At 41.7% G+C, this 25,131-nt stretch overlaps 2 protein-coding genes across 3 annotated transcripts in view; one reads left to right on the plus strand and one right to left on the minus strand.

Moving 5' to 3' along the window:
* Nucleotides 1–25,131, minus strand: part of LOC135510171 (Fc receptor-like protein 3) — a 173,592-nt gene that overhangs the window by 98,775 nt on the left and 49,686 nt on the right. The gene's annotated exons all lie outside the window — the stretch shown is intronic.
* LOC135510173 (low affinity immunoglobulin gamma Fc region receptor II-b-like) lies at nt 48–24,581 on the plus strand. Its single transcript, XM_064930963.1, has 8 exons — nt 48–303; nt 5,575–5,817; nt 6,042–6,260; nt 6,334–6,390; nt 9,118–9,198; nt 9,327–9,384; nt 12,223–12,265; nt 23,846–24,581. Exons 1-7 carry the CDS (start codon nt 138–140, stop codon nt 12,224–12,226), a joined length of 828 nt encoding a protein of 275 aa, XP_064787035.1. The 5' UTR covers nt 48–137; the 3' UTR covers nt 12,227–12,265; nt 23,846–24,581.

The following is a 25,131-nucleotide window of genomic DNA, read 5'->3' on the forward strand; positions in this document are numbered from 1 at the left end:
CTCCAGCTTCTCTCTCTCCTCCAGCCTCTCTCTCTCCTCCAGCCTCTCTGAGTGTCAGTCCTGACAGATCTCAGTTCTTTGAATTTGAGTCTGTCTCTCTGAGCTGTGAGGTTCAGGGGAACTCGACTGGATGGAGAATGATGAGGAACGCAGAGAGAGGAAACCTTTCAGAGTGTAGTACTGACTGGGGAAAACATCAAGGGTCTTCATGCATCGTGTCACTAACACCATCATCCAGTGGAGTGTACTGGTGTGAGTCTGGGTCTGGAGAACACAGCAATGCTGTCAACATCACAGTACATGGTATGTCCACATACACCATCTACTAACATTATAGTGCTTAGTTGTTAATCTGGTTTCAGATAGCTGATGTTAGGTTTATACAGTTGAAGTCAGAAGTTTACATACACCTTAGCCAAATACATTTAAACTCATTTTTCACAATTCCTGCCATTTAATCCTAGTAAATATTCCCTGTCTTAGGTCAATTAGGATCACCACTTAATTCTAAGAATGTGAAATGTCATAATAATAGTTGAGAGAATGAATTATTTAATAATATTATAATTATTATATGCATGTTATTAGTAGTATTGGATAAAAAACACTCTAAAGTTTCCAAAACTGTCAAAATATTGTCTGTGAGTATAACAGAACTGATATTGCAGGCAAAACCCTGAGGAAAATCAAAACAGGAAGTGGCTTCTATTTTGAAAACTCCATGTTCCATAGCCTCCCTTTGCTGGATTTAAAGGGATATGAACCAGATTCCTTTTCCTATCGATTCCTCAAGGTGTCAACTGTCTTCAGACATAGTTTCAGGCTTTTATTTTGAAAAATGAGCCAGAACGATATCATTGCGTCAAGTGGTCACATGAGTTTTGCTCGCGCAACAGAGTTTGGATAGGTATTGCTTTTCCATCTCCTACTGTGAAAGACATTTGCGGTTGATATATATTATCAATTATATATTTTAAAAACAACCTGAGGGTTGATTATTAAAAAAAATTGACATGGTTCTGTGGACATTATGGAAACTATTTGGATTTTTCTTCTGCGTTGTTGTGACTGCTCTTTCCTGTGGATTTCTGAACATAACACGCCAAACAAACAGAGGTATTTTTTATATAAAAATAATCTTTACGGAACAAAAGGAACATTTGTTGTGTAACTGGGAGTCTCATGAGTGAAAACATCCGAAGACCATCAAAGGTAAATGATTCATTTGATTGCTTTTCTGATTTTCATGACCAAGCTACCTGATGCTAAGTGTACTTAATGTTTTGTCGTGCGATCGATACACTTACACAAACGCTTGGTTTGCTTTGGCAGTAAAGCATAATTTCAAAATCTGACACGACAGGTGGATTAACAAAAGGCTAAACTGTGTTTTCCTACATTGCACTTGTGATTTCATGAATATAAATATTTATAGTAATATTTCTTGCTATGCTATTCAGCGGTTGTTGATGACACTTATCTCGTTAGTGGAATTGCAGCCATAACAAGTTAAGCCATTTTGCCACAACTTTGGAAGTTTTCTTGGGGTCATTGTCCATTTTGAAGACCCATTTGCGACCAAGCTTTAACTCCCTGACTGATGTCTTGAGATGTTGCTTCAATATATCCACATAATTTTCCTACCTTATGAGGCCATCTATTTTGTGAAGTGCACCAGTCCCTCCTGCAGCAAAGCACCCTCACAACATGATGCTGCCATCCCCGTGCTTCATGGTTGGGATGGCGTTCTTCGGCGTTCAAGCCTCACCCTTTTCCTCCAGACATAATGACGGTCATTATGGCCAAACAGTTCTATTTTTGTTTCATCAGACCAGAGGACAAAAAGTTTGATCTTTGTCCCCATGTGCAGTTGCAAACCGTAGTCTGGCTTTTTTTATGGCGGTTTTTGTGCAGCTTCTACTTCCTTACTTCCTTGCTGAGCGGACTTTCAGGTTATGTCTATATAGGACTATTTTTACTCTGGTAAAGAGATACTTTTGTACCTGTTTCCTCCAGCATCTTCACAAGGTCCTTTGCTGTTGTTCTGGGATTGATTTGCACTTTTCGCACCAAAGTACATTTATTACTAGGAGACAGAACGTGTCTCCTTCCTGAGCGGTATGACGGCTGCGTGGTCCCATGGGTCCCATGGTGTTTAAACTTGCATACTATTGTTTTGTACAGATGAACGTGGTACCTTCAGGCATTTAGATATTACTCCCAAGGACAAACGAGACTTGCGGAAGTCTACAACTAGTTTTCTGAGGTCTTGGCTGATTTCTTTTGATTTTCCCAAGATGTCAAGCAAAGAGGCCCTGAGTTTGAAGTTTGGCTTTGAAATACATCCACAGGTACACCTCCTATTGACTCAAATTATGTAAATTTGCCTATCAGAAGCTTCTAAAGCCATGTCATCATTTTCTAGAATTTTCCTAGCTGTTTAAAGGCACAGTCAAACTAGTGTATGTAAACTTCTGACCCATTGGAATTGTGATACAGTGAATTATAAGTGAAATAATCTGTCTGTAAACAATTTTTGGAAAAATTACTTGTGTCATGCACAAAGTAGATGTCTTACCTGACTGGCCAAAACTATAGTTTGTTAATAATAAGACATTTGTGGAGTTGTTGAAAAATGAGTTTTAATGACTTGTGGAGAAATATTCACTCAAACACTTCTCAGATACCAGAGCTTGTGAATTCAATTATACTTGTATTGCAGAGAGCAACAAAGCCGAGCACCTCCATGGAAGAACTGCCTCCTCATTCTTAGTGCTTGGCTTTTATAAATGTTTATCTAATGATGTCATCACCCCATTTGCTTTGTTACATAGTTTCCATTCTCTTATTGGCTCAGATTTTGGGGCATAGATTATGTTGGTGGCATGACATGGATAATAAGCTAATGTTCCTGTCCAAAGGTCTTTACAAGTTCAGACCTACATTATCAATGTATGCTTAATTTATATGGGTGTCCAGTAGCCTTCACAAGATCAGACATGGCCCAGACCAGTCACGTCTTGTTGGTTTACCTTGCCTCATCTACACAGATTCTGCTTACGCTCTGTTTTTTACATGTCCAATGGTCAATTCCATGTTGATCCAGTACACTCACATTGGTTCAGCCTTCATTCTGCTGACACATGTCTAATATTTCAACTTTTATTGATTATTCTTTCTACTTCAAAGGGAACAGTATAGGTTACTGAGAACCATCACATGACTGGAAAATATCCAACAACTTCCGACTTCAACTGTATATGATGTTTACATATTATATACAGCTGGAGCTGTGATCCTGGAGAGCCCTGTTTATATATGATGTTTATATATTATATACAGCTGGAGCTGTGATCCTGGAGAGCCCTGTTTATATATGATGTTTATATATTATATACAGCTGGCGCTGTGATCCTGGAGAGCCCTGTTTATATATGATGTTTATATATTATATACAGCTGGAGCTGTGATCCTGGAGAGCCCTGTTTATATATGATGTTTATGTATTATATACAGCTGGAGCTGTGATCCTGGAGAGCCCTGTTTATATATGATGTTTATATATTATATACAGCTGGAGCTGTGATCCTGGAGAGCCCTGTTTATATATGATGTTTATATATTATATACAGCTGGAGCTGTGATCCTGGAGAGCCCTGTTTATATATGATGTTTATATATTATATACAGCTGGCGCTGTGATCCTGGAGAGCCCTGTTTATATATGATGTTTATATATTATATACAGCTGGAGCTGTGATCCTGGAGAGCCCTGTTTATATATGATGTTTATGTATTATATACAGCTGGAGCTGTGATCCTGGAGAGCCCTGTTTATATATGATGTTTATATATTATATACAGCTGGAGCTGTGATCCTGGAGAGACGTGTTTATATATGATGTTTATATATTATATACAGCTGGAGCTGTGATCCTGGAGAGCCCTGTTTATATATGATGTTTATATATTATATACAGCTGGAGCTGTGATCCTGGAGAGCCCTGTTTATATATGATGTTTATATATTATATACAGCTGGAGCTGTGATCCTGGAGAGCCCTGTTTATATATGATGTTTATATATTATATACAGCTGGAGCTGTGATCCTGGAGAGCCCTGTTTATATATTGTCAGGATTTGGCCAGGGTTGTTCCGGGTTTTGGTCAGTAGATGTCCCCATTGTGCTTTTTGTCCCTATGTTTTTCCCTTGATCCCCATTATTATTTGCACCTGTGTCTCGTTTCCCCTGATTGTATTTAAACCCTTTGTTTCCCTCAGTTCTGTGCTCTGTGTTTGTATGTTAGCACCCTGCCCTAGTGTTCTGTGTACTCTTGTCGATTCCGGGTGAAGTTCTTGTGGTATTCTGTTTTTTGTTTATTTTTTGGTGAGTTTCTTTTGAGGTCTTTTTTGTGTTTTTCCTACCACCTTTTGGATTTGCCATTTTTTGCATTTTAGGATTTTTTCTTTATTAAATACACCGTCTTAAGTACTGCTGTGTCTGCCTCATCTTCTGGGTTCTGCTGTCTATTCGTGGCTCAGTTGGTAAAGTGACTGTTTCTCACTCCGGAGACCCAGGTTCGAAACCGGGTCCTGACATATATGATGTTTATATATTATATACAGCTGGAGCTGTGATCCTGGAGAGCCCTGTTTATATATGATGTTTATATATTATATACAGCTGGAGCTGTGATCCTGGAGAGCCCTGTTTATATATGATGTTTATATATTATATACAGCTGGTGCTGTGATCCTGGAGAGACCTGTTTATATATGATGTTTATATATTATATACAGCTGGAGCTGTGATCCTGGAGATACCTGTTTATATATGATGTTTATATATTATATACAGCTGGAGCTGTGATCCTGGAGATACCTGTTTATATATGATGTTCATATATTATATACAGCTGGTGCTGTGATCCTGGAGAGCCCTGTTTATATATTATATACAGCTGGGGCTGTGATCCTGGAGAGCCCTGTTTATATATGATGTTTATATATTATATACAGCTGGAGCTGTGATCCTGGAGAGACCTGTTTATATATGATGTTTATATATTATATACAGCTGGAGCTGTGATCCTGGAGAGACCTGTTTATATATGATGTTTATATATTATATACAGCTGGAGCTGTGATCCTGGAGAGACCTGTTTATATATGATGTTTATATATTATATACAGCTGGAGCTGTGATCCTGGAGAGCCATGTTTATATATGATGTTTATATATTATATACAGCTGGAGCTGTGATCCTGGAGAGCCCTGTTTATATATTATATACAGCTGGTGCTGTGATCCTGGAGAGCCCTGTTTATATATGATGTTTATATATTATATACAGCTGGAGCTGTGATCCTGGAGAGACCTGTTTATATATGATGTTTATATATTATATACAGCTGGAGCTGTGATCCTGGAGAGACCTGTTTATATATTATATACAGCTGGAGATGTGATACTGGAGAGCCCTGTTTATATATGATGTTTATATATTATATACAGTTGGAGCTGTGATCCTGGAGAGACCTGTTTATATATGATGTTTATATATTATATACAGCTGGTGCTGTGATCCTGGAGAGCCCTGCCCTTCCTGTGACTGAGGGAGATTATGTGACTCTGCGCTGCAGACATCAGGTAACTCCCTCTGACCTCACAGCTGTTTTCTACAAAGATGGATCCCTCATCAGGGCTGAGTCTTCAGGAGAGATAACCATCCCTGCATTATCCAAGTCAGATGAAGGACTCTACAAGTGTTCCAGCTCGAAAGGAGAATCACCAGAGAGCTGGATGACTGTGACAGGTGAGAAGATGAGAAAGCTTGACATTCAGATTATTTGGTTGTTCTTTACATTGTTAAATTTGAGACGTTATATTCATAATCATTTGTGTTCTTGTAATCTCGCTTGGTCATTAGACGCAATACATACACAGGTGTGTCCAAACTTTTGAATGGTACTGTATGTTTAAGATTATATTATTCTGATTGATTATAACTATTTACTGTTTCCTCTGGTGTTTTTCAAGCTGGGGACTCTACCCCATCCTCCTCCCCTCCCTCCTCCCTCCCCCCCTCTCTCCTCCTCCCTCTCTCTGTCTCTGGGTTGGTGGCTGCTCTCTCCATCTCTCTGATCATTCTACTGGTCCTGTTCTGCAAGAGGAACAAAGATGGAGCAGCTGAACCCAGAGATGTTACGTATGCTGACGTTAGAATCATACAGGAACCAGAACCCAGGAGAAGGAGAGGTACACACACACACACACACACACACACAGTACAATGTTTTATGTCTTCAACCCGTTGTCTCGTCTCCTCTAGAGAAGTCTCCAGGAGCTGATCCAGTCTACTCTGCAGTGAAGACCTCCAACACCACAGGTACTGTAGTACTGTATGACACTATAACACCACAGGTACTGTAATACTGTATAACACTAACACCACAGGTACTGTAATACTGTATAACACTATAACACCACAGGTACTGTAATACTGTATAACACTACCACCACAGGTACTGTAGTACTGTATGACACTAACACCACAGGTACTGTAATACTGTATACCACTATAACACCACAGGTACTGTAATACTGTATGACACTAGAACACCACAGGTACTGTACTACTGTATAACACTAACACCACAGGTACTGTAATACTGTATGACACTATAACACCACAGGTAGTGTAATACTGTATAACACTAACACCACAGGTACTGTAATACTGTATAACACTATAACACCACAGGTACTGTAATACTGTATAACACTATAACACCACAGGTAATGTAGTACTGTATAACACTATAACACCACAGGTACTGTAGTACTGTATAACACTATAACACCACAGGTACTGTAATACTGTATAACACTATAACACCACAGGTACTGTAATACTGTATAACACCACAGGTACTGTAATACTATATAACACTCCTTCATACAGCTGGTCCAGTCTGTGTTAAATCCACTCTCTCTCCTGTGTTTAGTTCCATTGTGGATCTGGTCCAATCTGTGTTAATATCCTCTCTCTCTCTCCTGTGTTTAGTTCCAGGTTGATCCGGTCCAGTCTGTGTTAATATCCTCTCTCTCTCTCCTGTGTTTAGTTCCAGGTGGATCTGGTCCAGTCTGTGTTAATATCCTCTCTCTCTCCTGTGTTTAGTTCCAGGTGGATCTGGTCCAGTCTGTGTTAATATCATCTCTCTCTCTCCTGTGTTTAGTTCCAGGTGGATCTGTTCCAGTCTGTGTTAATATCCTCTCTCTCTCCTGTGTTTAGTTCCAGGTGGATCTGGTCCAGTCTGTGTTAATATCCTCTCTCTCTCCTGTGTTTAGTTCCAGGTGGATCTGGTCCAGTCTGTGTTAATATCCTCTCTCTCTCCTGTGTTTAGTTCCAGGTGGATCTGGTCCAGTCTGTGTTAATATCCTCTCTCTCTCCTGTGTTTAGTTCCAGGTGGATCTGGTCCAGTCTGTGTTAATATCCTCTCTCTCTCCTGTGTTTAGTTCCAGGTGGATCCGGTCCAGTCTGTATTAATATCCTCTCTCTCTCACCTGTGTTTAGTTCCAGGTGGATCTGGACCAGTCTGTGTTGATATCCTTTCTCTCTCTCTTGTGTTTAGTTCCAGGTGGATCTGGTCCACTCTGTGTTAAAACCTCTTGAAACTCCCCATCCGGGATCGTGACTAAAGCCTCAGGCTCATTAGCATAACGCAACGTTAACGATTTCTGAAAATCGCAAATAAAATGAAAATAATGCGCCTGCTCTCAAGCTTAGCCTTTTCTTAACAACACTGTCATCTCAGATTTTCAAAATATGCTTTTGAACCATAGCAATTGACTAATGTGTGTAAGAGTATGCTAAGCTAGCTTAGCATTTTGAGTAGCATTTAGCACGCAGCATTTTCACAAAAACCAGATAACCAAATAAATAAAATCATTTACCTTTGAAGAGCTTCGGATGTTTTCAATGAGGAGACTCTCAGTTACATACCAAATGCGCAGTTTTTCCTGAAAGCGTCTGTGTGTAGGAGAAATCGTTCCGTTTTGTACATCACATTTGGCTACCGAAACGAACCGAAAATTCAGTCACCTACAACGTCAAACTTTTTCCGAATTAACTCCATAATATCGACCGAAACATGGCAAACGTTGTTTGGAATCATTCCTCAAGGTGTTTTTTCACATATCTCTTCATTGATATATCGTTCGTGGAAGCCTGCATTCTCCTCTGAATTCTGTGGAAAAATACTTGCAGCTGACTTTTGCGCACCAATTTCGGCGCAGGACACCGGGCGGACACCTGGTAAATGTGGTCTCTTATGGTCAATCTTCCAATGATATGCCTACAAATACGTCACAATGCTGCAGACACCTTGGGGAAACGACAGAAAGGGCAGACTTACTCCTCTCGCATTCACAGCCATATAAGGAGACAATGGAAAACAGAGCCTCAAAAATCCTGCTCATTTCCTGGATGCCGTCTCATCTTGGTTTTGCCTGAAGCTCACGTTCTAGGGCACGCACAGAAAATATCTTTGCAGTTCTGGACACGTCAGAGTGTTTTCTTTCGAAAGCTATAAATTATATGCATATTCGAGCATCTTTTTGTGACAAAATATCTTGTTTAAAACGGGAACGTTTTTCATCCAAAAATGAAATTGCGCCCCTAGAGTTTCAACAGGTTAATATCCTCTCTCTCTCTCCTGTGTTTAGTTCCAGCTGGTCCAGTCTGTGTTAATATCCTCTCTCTCTCTCCTGTGTTTAGTTGCAGGTGGATCTGGTCCAGTCTGTGTTAATATCCTCTCTCTCTCCTGTGTTTAGTTGCAGGTGGATCTGGTCCAGTCTGTGTTAATATCCTCTCTCTCTCCTGTGTTTAGTTCCAGGTGGACCTGGTCCAGTCTGTGTTAATATCCTCTCTCTCTCCTGTGTTTAGTTCCAGGTGGATCCGGTCCAGTCTGTGTTAATATCCTCTCTCTCTCCTGTGTTTAGTTCCAGGTGGATCTGGTCCAGTCTGTATTAATATCCTCCCTCTCTCCTGTGTTTAGTTCCAGGTGGATCTGGTCCAGTCTGTGTTAATATCCTCTCTCTCTCCTGTGTTTAGTTCCAGGTGGATCTGGTCCAGGTGATGTGAACAATGCTGACATCAACCACACTGTTAAGAGACAACACAACAGGAGGAGAGGTAGGAAGAAGGGAGAGACCATCAACACTCCCCTCATCTTTCTGGAGTAAATCATATGTATTTACTGTGTTTTTAACAATAGTTGTATGTATCTCACGAGTTGTGACCTGTTTATGTGTTTCTTTCAGAGAACGTTGTTCCAGACCCTGTCTACTCAGCAGTGAAGACAGACAGACAGAGATACAGGTCAGTAGGTCGTTCCAGACCCTGTCTACTCAGCAGTGAAGACAGACAGACAGAGATACAGGTCAGAAGGTCGTTCCAGACCCTGTCTACTCGGCAGTGAAGACAGACAGACAGAGATACAGGTCAGTAGGTCGTTCCAGACCCCGTCTACTCAGCAGTGAAGACAGACAGAGATACAGGTCAGTAGGTCGTTCCAGACCCTGTCTACTCAGCAGTGAAGACAGACAGACAGAGATACAGGTCAGTAGGTCGTTCCAGACCCTGCCTACTCAGCAGTGAAGACAGACAGACAGAGATACAGGTCAGTAGGTCGTTCCAGACCCTGTCTACTCAGCAGTGAAGACAGACAGACAGAGATACAGGTCAGTAGGTCGTTCCAGACCTCGTCTACTCAGCAGTGAAGACAGACAGACAGAGATACAGGTCAGAAGGTCGTTCCAGACCCTGTCTACTCAGCAGTGAAGACAGACAGACAGAGATACAGGTCAGTAGGTCGTTCCAGACCCCGTCTACTCAGCAGTGAAGACAGACAGACAAAGATACAGGTCAGTAGGTCATTCCAGACCCTGTCTACTCAGCAGTGAAGACAGACAGACAAAGATACAGGTCAGTAGGTCATTCCAGACCCTGTCTACTCAGCAGTGAAGACAGACAGACAAAGATACAGGTCAGAAGGTCATTCCAGACCCTGTCTACTCAGCAGTGAAGACAGACAGACAAAGATACAGGTCAGTAGGTCGTTCCAGACCCCGTCTACTCAGCAGTGAAGACAGACAGACAGAGATACAGACAGACAGACAGAGATACAGGTCAGTAGGTCGTTCCAGACCCCGTCTACTCAGCAGTGAAGACAGACAGACAGAGACAGAGATACAGGTCAGTAGGTCGTTCCAGACCCTGTCTACTCAGCAGTGAAGACAGACAGACAGACAGACAGAGATACAGGTCAGTAGGTCGTTCTAGACCCTGTCTACTCAGCAGTGAAGACAGACAGACAGAGATACAGGTCAGTAGGTCGTTCCAGACCCTGTCTACTCAGCAGTGAAGACAGACAGACAGAGATACAGGTCAGTAGGTCGTTCTAGACCCTGTCTACTCAGCAGTGAAGACAGACAGACAGAGATACAGGTCAGTAGGTCGTTCCAGACCCTGTCTACTCAGCAGTGAAGACAGACAGACAGAGATACAGGTCAGAAGGTCGTTCCAGACCCTGTCTACTCAGCAGTGAAGACAGACAGACAGACAGACAGACAGACAGACAGACAGACAGACAGACAGACAGACAGACAGACAGACAGACAGACAGACAGACAGACAGACAGACAGACAGACAGACAGACAGACAGACAGGTCAGAAGGTATTTCTAGACCCTGTCTACTCAGCAGTGAAGACAGACAGACAGACAGACAGACAGACAGACAGACAGACAGACAGACAGACAGACAGACAGACAGACAGACAGACAGACAGACAGACAGACAGACAGACAGACAGACAGGTCAGAAGGTATTTCTAGACCCTGTCTACTCAGCAGTGAAGACAGACAGACAGAGATACAGGTCAGTAGGTCGTTCCAGACCCTGTCTACTCAGCAGTGAAGACAGACAGACAGAGATACAGGTCAGAAGGTCGTTCCAGACCCTGTCTACTCAGCAGTGAAGACAGACAGACAGACAGACAGACAGACAGACAGACAGACAGACAGACAGACAGACAGACAGACAGACAGACAGACAGACAGACAGACAGACAGACAGACAGACAGACAGACAGACAGACAGACAGACAGACAGACAGACAGACAGACAGGTCAGAAGGTATTTCTAGACCCTGTCTACTCAGCAGTGAAGACAGACAGACAGACAGACAGACAGACAGACAGACAGACAGACAGACAGACAGACAGACAGACAGACAGACAGACAGGTCAGAAGGTATTTCTAGACCCTGTCTACTCAGCAGTGAAGACAGACAGACAGAGAGACAGGTCAGAAGGTATTTCCAGACCCTGTCTACTCGGCAGTGAAGACAGACAGACAGACAGACAGAGAGACAGGTCAGTAGGTCGTTCCAGACCCTGTCTACTCGGCAGTGAAGACAGACAGACAGAGAGACAGGTCAGTAGGTCGTTCCAGACCCTGTCTACTCGGCAGTGAAGACAGACAGACAGACAGACAGACAGGTCTGAAGGTCGTTCCAGACCCTGTCTACTCAGCAGTGAAGACAGACAGACAGACAGACAGACAGACAGACAGGTCAGTAGGTTGTTCCAGACCCTGTCTACTCAGCAGTGAAGACAGACAGACAGAGAGACAGGTCAGTAGGTCGTTCCAGACCCTGTCTACTCAGCTGTGAAGACAGACCGAGATACAGGTCAGTAGGTCGTTCCAGACCCCGTCTACTCAGCTGTGAAGACAGACAGAGATACAGGTCAGACAGACACAGACAGACAGACAGACAGACAGACAGACAGACAGACAGACAGGTCAGGCTCAATGATGATGATGAAAAGAAGAGATCACGGCAGCCATTTTGTGCCAGAGGGCTCAGCAAGACCCATTTAGTTTCTGTGCATAATGTAGAGAATCATTGTACCATCAAAACCACTGTGAAATATATTTTCTAGATCCAAAAATATTGTTGTTTCAGCTGTTTCTGAAAAGGCAACAACAAAACATAAGAGAACGTATATCACATAGACCAGATCCACTGCTACTAAGACCTGCTTTAACTTTTTAATTACAGATCTATAAGAGACATTTCTATGTGCATTTTGTCAGGTCGCCACAAAAATAAAATATTGCCAGTTTAACTAATTAAACCTATGTGTCCTATAGGTAGAGCTGTATCTGGATCCAGGGAAGTAATGTACAGACTGAGGTAGGTCCGGATCACATATTCACTAACCCTAATGTACAGACTGAGGTAGGTCCAGATCACTGTGTCACTAACCCTAATGTACAGACTGAGGTAGGTCCAGATCACTGTATCACTAACCCTAATGTACAGACTGAGGTAGGTCCAGATCACTGTATCACTAACCCTAATGTACAGACTGAGGTAGGTCCAGATCACTGTATCACTAACCCTAATGTACAGACTGAGGTAGGTCCAGATCACAGTATCACTAACCCTAATGTACAGACTGAGGTAGGTCCAGATCACTGTATCACTAACCCTAATGTACAGACTGAGGTAGGTCCAGATCACTGTATCACTAACCCTAATGTACAGACTGAGGTAGGTCCAGATCACTGTATCACTAACCCTAATGTACAGGCTGAGGTAGGTCCAGATCACTGTATCACTAACCCTAATGGACAGACTGAGGTAGGTCCAGATCACTGTATCACTAACCCTAATGTACAGACTGAGGTAGGTCCAGATCACTGTATCACTAACCCTAATGTACAGACTGAGGTAGGTCCAGATCACTGTATCACTAACCCTAATGTACAGACTGAGGTAGGTCCAGATCACTGTATCACTAACCCTAATGTACAGACTGAGGTAGGTCCAGATCACTGTATCACTAACCCTAATGTACAGACTGAGGTAGGTCCAGATCACTGTATCACTAACCCTAATGTACAGACTGAGGTAGGTCCAGATCACTGTATCACTAACCCTAATGTACAGACTGAGGTAGGTCCAGATCACTGTATCACTAACCCTAATGTACAGACTGAGGTAGGTCCAGATCACTGTATCACTAACCCTAATGTACAGACTGAGGTAGGTCCAGATCACTGTATCACTAACCCTAATGTACAGACTGAGGTAGGTCCAGATCACTGTATCACTAACCCTAATGTACAGACTGAGGTAGGTCCAGATCACTGTATCACTAACCCTAATGTACAGACTGAGGTAGGTCCAGATCACTGTGTCACTAACCCTAATGTACAGACTGAGGTAGATCCAGATCACTGTATCACTAACCCTAATGTACAGACTGAGGTAGGTCCAGATCACTGTATCACTAACCCTAATGTACAGACTGAGGTAGGTCCAGATCACTGTATCACTAACCCTAATGTACAGACTGAGGTAGGTCCAGATCACTGTATCACTAACCCTAATGTACATACTGAGGTAGGTCCAGATCACTGTATCACTAACCCTAATGTACAGACTGAGGTAGGTCCAGATCACTAACCCTAATGTACAGACTGAGGTAGGTCCAGATCACTGTATCACTAACCCTAATGTACAGACTGAGGTAGGTCCAGATCACTGTATCACTAACCCTAATGTACAGACTGAGGTAGGTCCAGATCACTGTATCACTAACCCTAATGTACAGACTGAGGTAGGTCCAGATCACTGTATCACTAACCCTAATGTACAGACTGAGGTAGGTCCAGATCACTGTATCACTAACCCTAATGTACAGACTGAGGTAGGTCCAGATCACTGTATCACTAACCCTAATGTACAGACTGAGGTAGGTCCAGATTACTGTATCACTAACCCTAATGTACAGACTGAGGTAGGTCCAGATCACTGTATCACTAACCCTAATGTACAGACTGAGGTAGGTCCAGATCACTGTGTCACTAACCCTAATGTACAGACTGAGGTAGGTCCAGATCACTGTATCACTAACCCTAATGTACAGACTGAGGTAGGTCCAGATCACTGTATCACTAACCCTAATGTACAGACTGAGGTAGGTCCAGATCAGATCAGGTCAAATACAATTTTATTCGTCACACTTACATCTTACTTACTATCCAAAGGTGCAGTTTCAAGAAAATACGGAGAGAATAAGAAAAAGTAATTACAAGTAATTAAAGAGCAGCAGTAAAAAATATTACTATCTGTACAGGGGTACAATATCTACAGGCCTGTACAGAGTCAATGTGGAGGCTATATACAGGGTATTATGGTACAGAGTCAATGTGGAGGCTATATACAGGGTATTACGGTACAGAGTCAATGTGGAGGCTATATACAGGGTATTACGGTACAGAGTCAATGTGGAGGCTATATACAGGGTATTACGGTACAGAGTCAATGTGGAGGCTATATACAGGGTATTACGGTACAGAGTATTTATGGAGGCTATATACAGGGGGTACCGGTACAGAGTCAATGTGGAGGCTATCCAATTTGTAAGTCGCTCTGGATAAGAGCGTCTGCTAAATGACTTAAATGTAAATGTTAAATGTATATACAGGGTATTACGGTACAGAGTCAATGTGGAGGCTATATACAGGGTATTACGGTACAGAGTCAATGTGGAGGCTATATACAGGGTATTACGGTACAGAGTCAATGTGGAGGCTATATACAGGGTATTACGGTACATAGTATATATGGAGGCTATATACAGGGGGTACCGGTACAGAGTCAATGTGGAGGCTATATACAGGGTATTATGGTACAGAGTCAATGTGGAGGCTATATACAGGGTATTACGGTACAGAGTCAATGTGGAGGCTATATACAGGGTATTACGGTACAGACTCAATGTGGAGGCTATATACAGGGTATTACAGTACAGAGTCAATGTGGAGGCTATATACAGGGTATTACGGTACAGAGTCAATGTGGAGGCTATATACAGGGTATTACGGTACAGAGTATATATGGAGGCTATATACAGGGTTTTACAGGGGTGTGCCTGTACAGAGTCAATGTGCACCGGTTCGTTGAGGTACTATGTACAGTTGAAATCAGAAGTTTACATACACCGCTCAACAGATTTCTTGTTAACAAACTATAGTTCTGGCAGTCAGTTAGAACATCCACTTTGTTTCTACAAGTAATTTTTCCAATAATCGTTTACAGACAGATTATTTCACTTATAATTCACTGTATCACAATTCCAGTGGGTCAGAAGTTTACATAAACTAAGTTAACTGTGCCTTTAAACAGCTTGGAAAATTCCAGAAAATTATGTCATGGCTTTAGAAGCTTCTGAATGGCTAATTGACATCAATTGAGTCAATTGGAGGTGTACCTGTGGATGTATTTCAAGGCTTGCCTTCAGAATCAGTGCCTCTTTGCTTGACATCATGGGAAATTCAATAGAAATCAGACAAAACCTCAGAAAAAATTGTATACTTACACAAATCTGGTTCATCCATGGGGGTAATTTTCTAAACGCCTGAAGGCACCACGTTCATCTGTACAAATATAAATACGCAAGTTTAAACACCATGGGACCACACAGCCGTCATACCGCTCATGAAGGAGACACATTCTGTCTCCTTGAAATGAATGAACTTTGGCGTGAAAAGTGCAAATCAATCCCAGAACAACAGAGACATACCCCAAGCGACTTACAGCTGTAATCGCAGCAAAAGGTGGCGCTACAAAGTATTAACTTAAGGGGACTGAATAATTTTGCATGCCCAATTTTTCACTTTTTGATTTGTTGAAAAAGTTTGAAATATCCAATAAATGTCGTTCCACTTCATGATTGTGTCCCACTTGTTGTTGATTTTTCACAAAAAAATACAGTTTTATATCTTTATGTTTGAAGCCTGAAATGTGGCAAAAGGTTGCAAAGTTCAAGGGGGCCGAATACTTTCGCAAGGCACTGTATATCCACAGTAAAACAAATCCTACTGCTCTCTCATTTCTAATGGCCTTGTTATATATGATGCTCTCTCATTTCTAATGATGGCCTTGTTATATATGATGCTCTCTCATTTCTAATGGCCTTGTTATATATGATGCTCTCTCATTTCTAAAGGCCTTGCTATATATGATGCTCTCTCATTTCTAAAGGCCTTGTTATATATGATGCTCTCTCATTTCTAATGGCCTTGTTGTATATGATGCTCTCTCATTTCTAAAGGCCTTGCTATATATGATGCTCTCTCATTTCTAAAGGCCTTGTTATATATGATGCTCTCTCATTGAATTTACTATTAAGGTTATCAACTAAATCACCACAAGAAGATGGCAGAATAAGTGGTGGAATATTGTTCAGACACTCAATTAAATCTGTAGCAACATCAACAATAGAGGATATGTCAAAAGAAAACCCCTTGGTAATAACCAGGTCCAGATTATGGCTGTGGTTATGGGTGGGCCCAGTAGAAAACCCCTTGGTAAATAACCAGGTCCAGAGTATGGCTGTGGTGATGGGTGGGCCCAGTAGAAAGCCCCTTGGCTAATAACCAGGTCCAGAGTATGTCTGTGGTTATGTGTGGGCTCAGTAATATGTTTGTCCCTAGAGCTAGAATGATTCAGAAATTCAATGGTCAGTCTCTTTGTCAACATGAATATTAATATTAATTAATATTAATATTAAAATCACCCAACAACAATGATTTTAATCATAGTTCTCAAGGTAAATAGACTATAGTTCAGAGAAATCAGTAAAGATAATGGGCTATACAGGGTTATGGACAACCTTTAAACAGTATAACATGATGCTCTGGTCTGGTGGCTGACATTTAAACAGTATAACATGATGCTCTGGTCTGGTGGCTGACATTTAAACAGTATAACATGATGCTCTGGTGGCTGACATTTAAACAGTATAACATGATGCTCTGGTCTGGTGGCTGACATTTAAACAGTATAACATGATGCTCTGGTCTGGTGGCTGACATTTAAACAGTATAACATGATGCTCTGGTCTGGTGGCTGACATTTAAACAGTATAACATGATGCTCTGGTCTGGTGGCTGACATTTAAACAGTATAACATGATGCTCTGGTTTGGTGGCTGACATTTAAACAGTATAACATGATGCTCCGGTTCTGGTGGCTGACATTTAAACAGTCTAACATGATGTTCTGGTCTGGTGGCTGACATTTAAACAGTATAACATGATGCTCTGGTCTGGTGGCTGACATTTAAACAGTATAACATGATGCTCTGGTGGCTGACATTTAAACAGTATAACATGATGCTCTGGTGGCTGACATTTAAACAGTATAACATGATGCTCTGGTCTGGTGGCTGACATTTAAACAGTATAACATGATGCTCTGGTCTGGTGGCTGACATTTAAACAGTATAACATGATGCTCTGGTGGCTGACATTTAAACAGTATAACATGATGCTCTGGTCTGGTGGTTGACATTTAAACAGTATAACATGATGTTCTGGTCTGGTGGCTGACATTTAAACAGTATAACATGATGCTCTGGTCTGGTGGCTGACATTTAAACAGTATAACATGATGCTCTGGTGGCTGACATTTAAACAGTATAACATGATGCTCTGGTCTGGTGGCTGACATTTAAACAGTATAACATGATGCTCTGGTCTGGTGGCTGACATTTAAACAGTATAACATGATGCTCTGGTCTGGTGGCTGACATTTAAACAGTATAACATGATGCTCTGGTCTGGTGGCTGACATTTAAACAGTATAACATGATGCTCTGGTTTGGTGGCTGACATTTAAACAGTATAACATGATGCTCCGGTTCTGGTGGCTGACATTTAAACAGTATAACATGATGCTCTGGTCTGGTGGCTGACATTTAAACAGTATAACATGATGCTCTGGTCTGGTGGCTGACATTTAAACAGTATAACATGATGCTCCGGTTCTGGTGGCTGACATTTAAACAGTCTAACATGATGCTCTGGTCTGGTGGCTGACATTTAAACAGTATAACATGATGCTCTGGTCTGGTGGCTGACATTTAAACAGTATAACATGATGCTCTGGTCTGGTGGCTGACATTTAAACAGTATAACATGATGCTCTGGTCTGGTGGCTGACATTTAAACAGTATAACATGATGCTCTGGTCTGGTGGCTGACATTTAAACAGTATAACATGATGCTCTGGTGGCTGACATTTAAACAGTATAACATGATGCTGTGGTGGCTGACATTTAAACAGTATAACATGATGCTCTGGTCTGGTGGCTGACATTTAAACAGTATAACATGATGCTCTGGTGGCTGACATTTAAACAGTATAACATGATGCTCTGGTCTGGTGGCTGACATTTAAACAGTATAACATGATGCTCTGGTGGCTGACATTTAAACAGTATAACATGATGCTGTGGTGGCTGACATTTAAACAGTATAACATGATGCTCTGGTCTGGTGGCTGACATTTAAACAGTATAACATGATGCTCTGGTCTGGTGGCTGACATTTAAACAGTATAACATGATGCTCTGGTGGTGGCTGACATTTAAACAGTATAACATGATGCTCTGTCTGGTGGCTGACATTTAAACAGTATAACATGATGCTCTGGTCTGGTGGCTGACATTTAAACAGTATAACATGATGCTCTGGTGGCTGACATTTAAACAGTATAACATGATGCTCTGGTCTGGTGGCTGACATTTAAACAGTATAACATGATGTTCTGATGGCTGACATTTAAACAGTATAACATGATGCTCTGGTCTGGTGGCTGACATTTAAACAGTATAACATGATGCTCTGGTCTGGTGGCTGACATTTAAACAGTATAACATGATGCTCTGGTCTGGTGGCTGACATTTAAACAGTATAACATGATGCTCTGGTCTGGATGGCTGACATTTAAACAGTATAACATGATGCTCTGGTCTGGTGGCTGACATTTAAACAGTATAACATGATGCTCTGGTGGTGGCTGACATTTAAACAGTATAACATGATGCTCTGGTCTGGTGGCTGACATTTAAACAGTATAACATGATGCTCTGGTCTGGTGGCTGACATTTAAACAGTATAACATGATGCTCTGGTCTGGTGGCTGACATTTAAACAGTATAACATGATGCTCTGGTCTGGTGGCTGACATTTAAACAGTATAACATGATGCTCTGGTCTGGTGGCTGACATTTAAACTATAACATGATGTCTGGTGGCTGACATTTAAACAGTATAACATGATGCTCTGGTCTGGTGGCTGACATTTAAACAGTATAACATGATGCTCTGGTCTGGTGGCTGACATTTAAACAGTATAACATGATGCTCTGGTCTGGTGGCTGACATTTAAACAGTATAACATGATGCTGGCTGACATTTAAACAGTATAACATGATGCTCTGGTCTGGTGGCTGACATTTAAACAGTATAACATGATGCTCTGGTCTGGTGGCTGACATTTAAACAGTATAACATGATGCTCTGGTCTGGTGGCTGACATTTAAACAGTATAACATGATGCTCTGGTCTGGTGGCTGACATTTAAACAGTATAACATGATGCTCTGGTGGTGGCTGACATTTAAACAGTATAACATGATGCTCTGGTCTGGTGGCTTAAACAGACATTTAAACAGTGGTGGCTGACATTTAAACAGTATAACATGATGCTCTGGTCTGGTGGCTGACATTTAAACAGTATAACATGATGCTCTGGTCTGGTGGCTGACATTTAAACAGTATAACATGATGCTCTGGTGGCTGACATTTAAACAGTATAACATGATGCTCTGGTCTGGTGGCTGACATTTAAACAGTATAACATGATGCTCTGGTCTGGTGGCTGACATTTAAACAGTATAACATGATGCTCTGGTCTGGTGGCTGACATTTAAACAGTATAACATGATGCTCTGGTCTGGTGGCTGACATTTAAACAGTATAACATGATGCTCTGGTCTGGTGGCTGACATTTAAACAGTATAACATGATGCTCTGGTCTGGTGGCTGACATTTAAACAGTATAACATGATGCTCTGGTCTGGTGGCTGACATTTAAACAGTATAACATGATGCTCTGGTCTGGTGGCTGACATTTAAACAGTATAACATGATGCTCTGTGGTGGCTGACATTTAAACAGTATAACATGATGCTCTGGTCTGGTGGCTGACATTTAAACAGTATAACATGATGCTCTGGTGGGTGGCTGACATTTAAACAGTATAACATGATGCTCTGGTCTGGTGGCTGACATTTAAACAGTATAACATGATGCTCTGGTCTGGTGGCTGACATTTAAACAGTATAACATGATGCTCTGGTCTGGTGGCTGACATTTAAACAGTATAACATGATGCTCTGGTGGCTGACATTTAAACAGTATAACATGATGCTCTGTTTAAACAGTATAACATGGTGGCTGACATTTAAACAGTATAACATGATGCTCTGGTCTGGTGGCTGACATTTAAACAGTATAACATGATGCTCTGGTCTGGTGGCTGACATTTAAACAGTATAACATGATGCTCTGGTGGCTGACATTTAAACAGTATAACATGATGCTCTGGTCTGGTGGCTGACATTTAAACAGTATAACATGATGTTCTGATGGCTGACATTTAAACAGTATAACATGATGCTCTGGACATTTAAACAGTGATGCTGACATTTAAACAGTATAACATGATGCTCTGGTCTGGTGGCTGACATTTAAACAGTATAACATGATGTTCTGATGGCTGACATTTAAACAGTATAACATGATGCTCTGGTCTGGTGGCTGACATTTAAACAGTATAACATGATGCTTTGGTTTGGTGGCTGACATTTAAACAGTATAACATGATGCTCTGGTCTGGTGGCTGACATTTAAACAGTATAACATGATGCTCTGGTCTGGTGGCTGACATTTAAACAGTATAACATGATGCTCTGGTCTGTTGGCTGACATTTAAACAGCATAACATGATGCTCTGGTCTGGTGGCTGACATTTAAACAGTATAACATGATGCTCCGGTTCTGGTGGCTGACATTTAAACAGTCTAACATGATGCTCTGGTCTGGTGGCTGACATTTAAACAGTATAACATGATGCTCTGTGGTGGCTGACATTTAAACAGTATAACATGATGCTCTGGTCTGGTGGTTGACATTTAAACAGTATAACATGATGCTCTGGTCTGGTGGCTGACATTTAAACAGTATAACATGATGCTCCGGTTCTGTTGGCTGACATTTAAACAGTGTAACATGATGCTCTGGTCTGGTGGCTGACATTTATATAGTATAACATGATGCTCTGGTCTGGTGGCTGACATTTAAACAGTATAGGATGATGCTCTGGTCTGGTGGCTGACATTTAAACAGTATAACATGATGCTCTAGTCTGGTGGCTGACATTTAAACAGTATAACATGATGCTCTGGTCTGGTGGCTGACATTTAAACAGTATAACATGATGCTCTGGTCTGGTGGCTGACATTTAAACAGTATAACATGATGCTCTGGTCTGGATGGCTGACATTTAAACAGTATAACATGATGCTTTGGTTTGGTGGCTGACATTTAAACAGTATAACATGATGCTCTGGTCTGGTGGCTGACATTTAAACGGTATAACATGATGCTCTGGTCTGGTGGCTGACATTTAAACAGTATAACATGATGCTCTGGTCTGTTGGCTGACATTTAAACAGCATAACATGATGCTCTGGTCTGGTGGCTGACATTTAAACAGTATAACATGATGCTCCGGTTCTGGTGGCTGACATTTAAACAGTCTAACATGATGCTCTGGTCTGGTGGCTGACATTTAAACAGTATAACATGATGCTGTGGTGGCTGACATTTAAACAGTATAACATGATGCTCTGGTCTGGTGGTTGACATTTAAACAGTATAACATGATGCTCTGGTCTGGTGGCTGACATTTAAACAGTATAACATGATGCTCCGGTTCTGTTGGCTGACATTTAAACAGTGTAACATGATGCTCTGGTCTGGTGGCTGACATTTAAACAGTATAACATGATGCTCTGGTCTGGTGGCTGACATTTAAACAGTATAGCATGATGCTCTGGTCTGGTGGCTGACATTTAAACAGTATAACATGATGCTCTGGTCTGGTGGCTGACATTTAAACAGTATAACATGATGCTCTGGTCTGGTGGCTGACATTTAAACAGTATAACATGATGCTCTGGTCTGGTGGCTGACATTTAAACAGTATAACATGATGCTCTGGTTCTGGTGGCTGACATTTAAACAGTCTAACATGATGCTCTGGTCTGGTGGCTGACATTTAAACAGTATAGCATGATGCTCTGGTCTTGTGGCTGACATTTAAACAGTATAGCATGATGCTCTGGTCTGGTGGCTGACATTTAAACAGTATAACATGATGCTCTTGTCTGGTGGCTGACATTTAAACAGTATAACATGATGCTCTGGTGGCTGACATTTAAACAGTATAACATGATGCTCTGGTTTGGTGGCTGACATTTAAACAGTATAACATGATGCTCTGGTCTGGTGGCTGACATTTAAACAGTATAACATGATGCTCTGGTCTGGTGGCTGACATTTAAACAGTATAACATGATGCTCTGGTCTGGTGGCTGACATTTAAACAGTATAACATGATGCTCTGGTCTGGTGTCTGACATTTAAACAGTATAACATGATGCTCTGGTCTGGTGGCTGACATTTAAACAGTATAACATGATGCTCTGGTGGCTGACATTTAAACAGTATAACATGATGCTCTGGTCTGGTGGCTGACATTTAAACAGTATAACATGATGCTCTGGTGGCTGACATTAAAACAGTATAACATGATGCTCTGGTCTGGTGGCTGACATTTAAACAGTATAGCATGATACTCAAAAGACCCAAAGTCACCAACTGAAACTTCCTTACAACTGACAGCATTAAAAATAGAGGCTGTTCAGAGCAGGAGATCTGTGGCTGTTTCAGGTTGGAGCTATTTGTGAACAACATCACCCACACGCCCTTCGCAAATATATACATACAGCTACAACCTCAATCAGCCATAGATCTTCTGCTCTGATACGTCTCTATGTGAACAACATCACCCCCCCTCCACACCTCCTCCCCTCCTCCACAAACTGAGCCACACACACAGACACACATGCAGAGACACGAAAACACACACAAACACAAAAAGATGCACATGTACCTTCCTGTTCTGTCCATCTGCCCCCCCCCCTCCCCCTCCTCCTCTGTGTTGCTGCAGCAACAGGGTCTATTTTAGTCTCCATGGGAACCAACGTATTCTGTGTGATGTACATTCAGAGTTCTAAACACTTAAAACACCAGTCAAACACCTGGTTGAATCAGTCATTATAATTGGACTGTATGTTGGTGTGTATAAATATATCTAACTACACATTAAACTCTGAGACCTGTTGGGGTCTATAAATGTATATAACTACACATTAAACACTGAGACCTGTTGGGGTCTATAAATGTATATAACTACACATTAAACACTGAGACCTGTTAGGGGAGTATAAATGTATCTAACTACACATTAAACACTGAGACCTGTCGGGGTGTATAAATGTATCTAACTACACATTAAACACTGAGACCTGTTGGGGTCTATAAATGTATCTAACTACACATTAAACATTGAGACCTGTTGGGGTCTATAACTGTTCCTGTGGTGTTGGAGGTATTCACTGCAGTAGACTGGATCAGCTCCTCTGTCCCTCACTCATCTTTCTCTCCTCTCTCTTTACCTAGTGACCCTGTTCATCAGAACGTCATGGTGTTGGAGGACTTCACTGCAGTAGACTGGATCAGCTCCTCTGTCCCTCACTCATCTCTCTCTCTCCTCTCTCTTTACCTAGTGACCCTGATCATCAGAACGTCATGGTGTTGGAGGTCTTCACTGCAGTAGACTGGATCAGCTGCGCTGTCCCTCACTCATCTCTCTCTCCTCTCTCTTTACCTAGTGACCCTGTTCATCAGAACGTCATGGTGGATGGAAAAAATATGCTCTCTTCAGCAGCGGTGAATAACCACAACTCTGTCGGTCCATCTCTTTATTTCTCCTTTCTCTTATCTTCTCTCTCAGTCCTTCCCTTTTCACACCAACGGACTTATCTTTAGACACTGCAGCCTTGACCGCCATCAACAACATCAGCAACAGAGAAGTGTGAAGTTTCTACAACAGAGTTAGAGTCAGTTTATCATATTCTTCTCCTTAGACGTTGCAGTCTTGACCTCCAACAGCTAAACCACTGACTGGAACTATCAACCACAGAGTTAGTCAGTTTATCATGAGAACATACAGACACCACTGACTGCAACTATCAACAACAAGAGTTAGTTTATCATGAGAACATACAGACACCACTGACTGGAACCAGCTGACAGTATCAGTTGTAAAGGCTTCATTACTACTAACAGAAGGAAAGTTGTAGTGTTGTGTCTATGATGAATGATGTGAAGGCTTCAATGTGTTTTATATTGTAATTGTTTATGTCCAATTGGATATTTCTGTAATGTAATTGTGTGTTTTTATCTTGAGCAACACCAGTGTATGGTTGCCAACTTACCAAATAAAGCTTCCTGGACCTCGTGGTTATACGTGTTGTATCCTGATTTAACCAGTAGATGGCAGTGCTCCATGTGTTGTATCCTGATCTGTCCACTAGATGGCAGTGCTCCATGTGTTGTATCCTGATCTGTCCACTAGATGGCAGTGCTCCATGTGTTGTATCCTGATCTGTCCACTAGATGGCAGTGTTCCATGTGTTGTATCCTGATCTGTCCACTAGATGGCAGTGTTCCATGTGTTGTATCCTGATCTGTCCACTAGATGGCAGTGCTCCATGTGTGGTTTCCTGATTTGTCCACTAGATGGCAGTGCTCCATGTGTTGTATCCTGATCTGTCCACTAGATGGCAGTGCTCCATGTGTTGTATCCTGATCTGTCCACTAGATGGCAGTGCCACATGTGTCCACTAGATGGCAGTGCTCCATGTGTTGTAATGGTGTAATACTGAACACTGTGATACATCTATTACATTCCCTGGCTGCAGACATGGATGATCATTTAAATAGAAGTTGTCCCTGTCGTTCTCAACTAACATCAAGGCGGTGGCCCGTTCCTGTAGGTTCATGCTCTACA

Source organism: Oncorhynchus masou, chromosome 23 (genome assembly GCF_036934945.1).
Source record: "Oncorhynchus masou masou isolate Uvic2021 chromosome 23, UVic_Omas_1.1, whole genome shotgun sequence".
NCBI lineage: Eukaryota > Metazoa > Chordata > Actinopteri > Salmoniformes > Salmonidae > Oncorhynchus > Oncorhynchus masou.